At 46.7% G+C, this 6,538-nt stretch overlaps 1 protein-coding gene across 1 annotated transcript; it reads right to left on the bottom strand.

Moving 5' to 3' along the window:
- Positions 1-3,459: 3,459 nt before the first annotated feature.
- GPR148 (G protein-coupled receptor 148) lies at positions 3,460-4,527 on the bottom strand. The gene has a single exon (XM_069620189.1). The coding sequence runs from the start codon at positions 4,525-4,527 to the stop codon at positions 3,460-3,462; it is 1,068 nt and encodes a 355-aa protein (XP_069476290.1).
- Between the last annotated feature and the right edge of the window lie 2,011 nt (positions 4,528-6,538).

The following is a 6,538-nucleotide window of genomic DNA, read 5'->3' on the forward strand; positions in this document are numbered from 1 at the left end:
TATGTGCAACCTGCATGCATGTGCTCGGGTTCTGGTGCGGCCCTTTCAGCCTTTCATCTTTACTAAGTTGCTAAAATGAGCACCACTTAGTTGACTGTTGGTAGCATCTGCTATTTACAATGCAATGAAGATAGGCAATAAAAGCTTTATCAGTGGTTTGGTACCGGCAGCGCAAAGGCAAACACGCCAATTAAATCAAGGTTTCTCACTTATGTTATGCGGACCCCTGCCCTATGTTATGTTATGTTAAAGGTACTTATATAGCGCACTGTCGCCAATGGAATTGTTCCCCAGGCGCTCTGGCGGATCTGTAAACAAGAAGGAGACTGGGTAGGGTTAGTCGGGTGGAGGAGGAGTAGGAGAGTGAGAGAAGTGGTGTGCTGTTGGCGGCTTCAGTTCGGTATACACCGTGCACTGAGCTTTGGTGCGAGCATCAGCCCGGGCGAGGCCTCATGTGCTGTAGGTGCATTTTATGTGTTGTTTGTATGTTGTTGATGCACGGTGGTAAAGTGCATGTGGATTGCTGGGTGAGAGATGGTTGTGTGAGTTTTGGATGGGTTGGGTATGCAGAGATTTGAAAGTTGGGTTAGTGGGGTCTGTATCCTGGTTCTAATACTTCTTGTTCCATTTGAGTTGTATTCCTGTGGGTGCGGTTGTTGCAGATTTCTTATAGGCCGTCTGACCGCAGTGTGTGATGGTGCGGCGTGGTCCCCGCTGTATCCTGGTGAGCATTGTATACTGTGATTGGGTGTGCCTAATTTCTCCCCCTCTGGTGTGGGAGCTGAGGTTGGGTGCTCCCTATTCCCTTGTGGCATTGGTCTGTTGGAGCTTAGTGTGGTTCAGGGCCAGGGTGCTATTGATGAGTCGTCCTAGTACTTCCGTCTTGGTCAGCCTATGTATTCAGTCTTTGTGTCCCCCTATCATGGCTATCTCTCAGTTGATCGTTCGGTGTGTCGTGGACTACCTTCCTTAAAATCTATTGTTTGGTTGTTACTTGTGTGTGATGGTGCGTATATGGTGCAGAAGTGCATATGATGCAGGCATATACTGTAAAGAAAATATGGCTACATCGCAGCCTGTGACTAACCATGGGTCACCAGATGTATATAGGGGCGATCTGCGAATATTAAGGGGACGCTTAGGGGCTGTTGAAGCCCCACTAATGTATATATCTGTATAACAATGTGCCTGTTATATATAGGGAGTGATATTAATGACATGAAAATTACTGGTAATGTTTGCCACATTGTTCTTTATTGTGATAATCTACAAAGACTCATAAAGCAGTTCCAGGTGCCCAAAACCAGGTCTTCTGATTTCTCATTCAAAAGGATTTTTTTTAATGCTTAATTAGAAAACTGCTGGACAAACCCGCTGTCCTACAAACACAATGCAAAAGCTTTCAGGTGAGCAGCCTCCAGATTCCATTGAAAGTTGCACCTGTTTGTACATATATTCATCAGATTCACTTTTCTTGTAGATCTGCAACGCGGTACTGATGCTATTTATAGTATGAACTCAAGCTGATAATGTTGTCTAAAATCACAGGTGGTCTCTTGTACAACTTTATATTTAGTCCTTACATTTTCTCTCTGGATATTCTGGTGCACATATGATGCTGTGGCTTTTAGTGACTTGCCAGACATTGGGGGTCATTCCGAGTTGGGCGGTAAGGGTTTATGGGCACTGGTAAGGATGCTGGTGCCGGTAAACACTTACCACCCTATTCCGATGTCCCTTAGCGGGTCCCAGCAGGAACAGCTGGACTGACCAGCCGTTCTTTACGGGACCCGTTAAGGGACCTTCGAGCTAATAATGGGCCTGCAATTTGCGGGCCCATTATGAGCGCCTTCCCCATTCCCATTGAGCCCTATGGGGGCTCAAATGGGAATGGGGAATGGTTTACTGAATGGGGATTTACCGGGTCCTCCAAGGTCGGAATGACCCGGTAAGTCCCCATTCAGTGAGACCGGACCTGGACCCGTGTTTGGAGGCAGCCATGGTGCTAATAGCGCCATGGCTACCTCCGAACTCGTAATGACCCCCTTGGCTTAGTTCCAGTGTATTGATCTTTCTCGTTGCGTTTGCACCAAATGTGCAAAGACTTTTGTGCCGAAGAACTGTGCGGATTTCTCTTTGCCCCCTGCCACCCTGCCCCGCGCTTCTGACCCCAGAGAGCCCTGGCAGTGGGTGAGCAGACAGGCATTGCAACGATTCCACTGACCGACTGCCACACCTGCAAGATCCGCATGGTATCTTTCCCCGGAGTCCATCTGGCTGGACTTAACACACTTTTCTGATCTTGAATGCTGCCCATTCTTGACACACATCTCTGCATTGCCTTATTTTGCCAGCATCCCCTGCACTCCCAGAAGGAACATTTTAAAACCCACCTATCTGCTAACTCAAAGCTGCATACTATGCAGTGACTAGTAAGCAAGTGTGCCAGGCGTGAGTCCCATATGTAAGTCGTCCCAATAGATAACAGTTATACTAGATACAGGGTTGCAATTTATTAAAATAACGATTTGTAATGATTCACAGTTGAAAGAGAACTGGGACTGGTTGACTGTAGCTAGCAGTCCTGTCATTTGACCCATGCCATTTTCAGAACGCTTCTTAAATGATGCATCCACAGAGCCATAATTAAGCAATCGAATCCAAAAACCTCCACAGGAGCAAGCGTATTCACTCCATCCGTCCCTGCCTCAGCCAATTCCTTCCTGATTTAAACAGCTTCTGTTAAACATAGTGAAGAAGACAGTGTTCTGATCAATTAGCCAACGAAATTATCTATGTGGAGCTTTGTACCAAACCGTTTCAAACATAGGTGATTAGACCTAGTCACAAGGAAATAAAAGGATCTGCCCAAGATAACAAGGGTTGGCAACTGGGAACTGAGATATGATTCCCTCCAGCAGGACAGACGTCCATCACCATGTCCCCTCTATGTCCAGAGAGAGTGCCAGACCCCTTGACACAGACACACAATCCCTCATAGTCAGGACCTGGGCCACCAAAATGTGTGGCACAATGTGCACCACCAGTTTAATGGTTCCCACCTGAAAATAACTTCCATTAAAGCAGAATCTGGATAGAGTTTCTGATCTCAGAAGATACTGCTGGACATTAAAGGAAGATGCTTCCATCAGAACAGAAGGCGTGTGTGGGTTGACAACATATGGGATAAATGTCACCAAGCCCAGGTACTTTCATTGGAAAAACAGTCAATCAAAGAATGAGATCTATGGGACAATGGGTGTCAGAAAGCTAAGAAATGTCCATCAGGACAGCAGCGAGCCAGAGTGTCGTGATCCTGCGGGATTACAGGTAACCACCACATCAAGACATGTTCTATTAGACATGGAGCTGGACAAAGGTTGAGATCTTGTTGGATAAGAAACTTCCATTGGAACAGCAACTAAGACCTTGTAGGGTAACGGGTGACAGCAGGTGATCTCATGCAGTGATAGGTGCCACCAGACTCGGACGCTTCCATCGGAACAGAAGGCAGACAGAGTTTGAGATTTCTCGGTACCGGAGACCGTACAGGTAAGGGAACAAGGCTTTGGGCAGGACAATGAGCACGTTGCAGATGGTCAGGGTGACCCACAGCCCTGTGCGCAGCCCAATGATGCTGTTAATGTAGAGCAGGGTCTCTGTGATGAGGAGTAGCAGGGGACAGAAGTAGAAGAATAGGATGGTGTGGTGCATTAGGAAGGTGATGCTCGCCCGGGAGGAAACCCCCTTCCAGATGCCTGATTCCCGGGTTTTAAAGCACAGTAAAGCATAGCAGCATAGGATCAAGGAGATGCAGAGCAGGAAGGAGGCTACAAAGAGGATGTAGCAGAACTTGATGGTGTCATCACCATGCAGAGTGATGATGAGAATGACAGGCAGCGAGCACATCTCAAAGGGACAGGGCGTCGCCTTGCGAGTCAGATACAATACCACAAAGATCACAGCAGGGAAAAAACACGAGGAGATCCAGAGGATGACGATTAGCTTCTTGGTCCTGGATGGAGGCACAATTGAGACATAGCGAAGGGGCCACAGGACTGCTAGGTAGGTATCCAGCACCATGGCGGCAGCGGTCAGCACCCCGCCACAGTAGGTGACGGCAAGCAGGAAGAGCAGCAGTACACAGCCGTAGTCAGGAAGCCTGAGGTTCAGCACATTGAAGAGGGCGCTCAGGCCATAGAATACAAGGTATGCCAAATCCGAAAGCAGAGCATTTCCCAGGAGTTGGTATCTGGTCTCCTGGCGCAGGCTGAGGTTGGTGCAGATGACGAAGAGGATGGCGGGTATGATGAGCAAGGCCGCAAAGAGGCAGGACACGGTCGGGATGATGAACAGATTTGCCTCCCACGATGTAGGGAGGAAGATCCACTCACGAAGAAGTGGAGCAGGGTGATCCTTTGAGAAGCGGGTGGTGTTGGAATACTGCTCCCTCTTCAGGTACAAGGTGGTGTTGATTAGTCGCGCAGCGCCACAGTCCGCCAAACTAGAATTCATTTCTTCTCTCATCTAGTGGCTGGAGTTGGTGGGCTTTCCATGAGGACCAAGCGCTCCGGGCTCTTGTGGCGACCTTTAGGCGGTGGAGAGCATCTCTTGCTAAAAAGGTTAAAACCAATAGAGACAATCCAACACAGAAATCCAAAATCTTAGGCAATGAAGAGTGAAAAGTGATTTTATCCACCTAAAATGAAGCGTTTTGTAGCTAGAAATTCAAGATTGCCCCAGTTCCTTAAATCAAAACATGTCTGTGAAGTGCGTCTGATCGGCGAGAGTGGCTGCGTTGCCCGGGTGGTGCGCCAAGCGGAGTGCCACAGTGTGAAGCAACAGATGGAATAGCAGCCTGATCAAACAGGTACAAAGGGACATTCCTAATGCTCCAAGCCATAAACCTGATCCCACGAGATGGCTTACTGGTGGCTTCTAAAAACCCATCGATCAAACGTGATCAATAGAAGCTCTCGTCTCCACATGAAAACACATCATCAACAGCCAAGAGCGGCTTCTCACAGGTGTGGCTTTCCAGTCAGAAATATTGTGTGTTTGAACACATCCTAGCACAGGGATCTGAATGTGCATGAGGGCTTTTATTGGAAATCACAACTAAATATATGCTAATATGTTCACCAGCTGAGCATGGCGTCGAATATATTACTGCCATGCCAGTCAAAAATATACCAGGCATTTTGAAGAGGCAAGAATAACAAATTAAATTAACGTGCACAGGAAAAAGGAAGCCCTTTTCAAATCAATTAGGACAGGGGGTACACATTAATTAAAAACATAACTTTACTTAATTTTTCTACAAACATTTTATTCTGTCGTAATCTAATTATTTTGTTTGGAAAATGTGATATTGGTTTGTTTTTGATTTAGTAGTACACCTTATTCCCGAGCTTCACTCTGCACCCCTTCTTTGCACATATGTCTGTCCATCCATGAAAGTATACTTTCCAAATTAGGGGGTAACTCCTGTTTGCCTCATCACCATTCCAGCCCTCCTGCGCCCTCCTCGTCTACTCTTAACCATACCGCTCCTGCCCAGAAATGTTTGTATTTTTATTTTGATCAATTTCCTGTCTTAATTTTAATATTAAAGTTGGGTTGTTTTTATTTTCATTATTTTTAGCTGCGCTATGGTTGGTAAACCTTGTTTTTACTCTTTTTTCTTTCTCTACATTGTTGTGGTGCTGTGGTCTTCACTGAACTACCCTGACATGGTGTCTTATTTTCACAGCCATTTTATGTTTGTATTCAACCTTTATGAAACATTATTTATGTCATTCACAAGTGTACAGACCTGGATGAGCGAGTGTGGCTAGTGAAGGTGGGCTTAGCTTTACAGGAAGTGAACCGTGAAGACAACGACCTTACACAAGTGTAGCCCCTGTTTCCCGGCCATAGTCCATGCAAGAATGTGCTCCTTCCTTTCCACGGAGCAGGGACAGTTCCCATGGATACCCCACCCCCACCCCACCGGGCAGGGAGGGGTGCTGCACCTGCTAAAATAAAATCGCTATTAACAGGAGATGGTCTACACCCTGACTTCTTTGATCACTACGGGAATCAGGCACCAGAGTGAATTTTATAGGAATTCCAACTGGGACCCATCTTTATTTAATGAAACCACATATACCTTTTACACCTTTCCCTAATATTCCCCTGGCATGAGGTCCAATTAACTCGGGAAACGCTGCGTCAGGTCACCCTTCCTTGGAGGGGTCTCAGGAACCCTTACGGTGAATCTGGCGCAACAGACCTCTACATAAACTCAGGCATCACCCACATGGAGTGTGAGGCCAGAGAATGGCCTTTGTGGCAGGTCCCATCTCGTTAGGTGGCTTCAGGCAGGCCAACACACTATCCCACTACCCCACACCAGAGTTCCTCTCTTCTACCTCCGATTTTAAATAACAACCCTCTATATATATTGTCCTACCACTATTTAACTTTTAACTCTGCTTAACTTACCCCCTAATACTTACCCCAACTCTACACGTCCCCCTACTTAACAATTACCCTA

Source organism: Ambystoma mexicanum, chromosome 10, assembly GCF_040938575.1.
Source record: "Ambystoma mexicanum isolate Mex_15411 chromosome 10, UKY_AmexF1_1, whole genome shotgun sequence".
Classification (NCBI taxonomy): Eukaryota; Metazoa; Chordata; class Amphibia; order Caudata; family Ambystomatidae; genus Ambystoma; species Ambystoma mexicanum.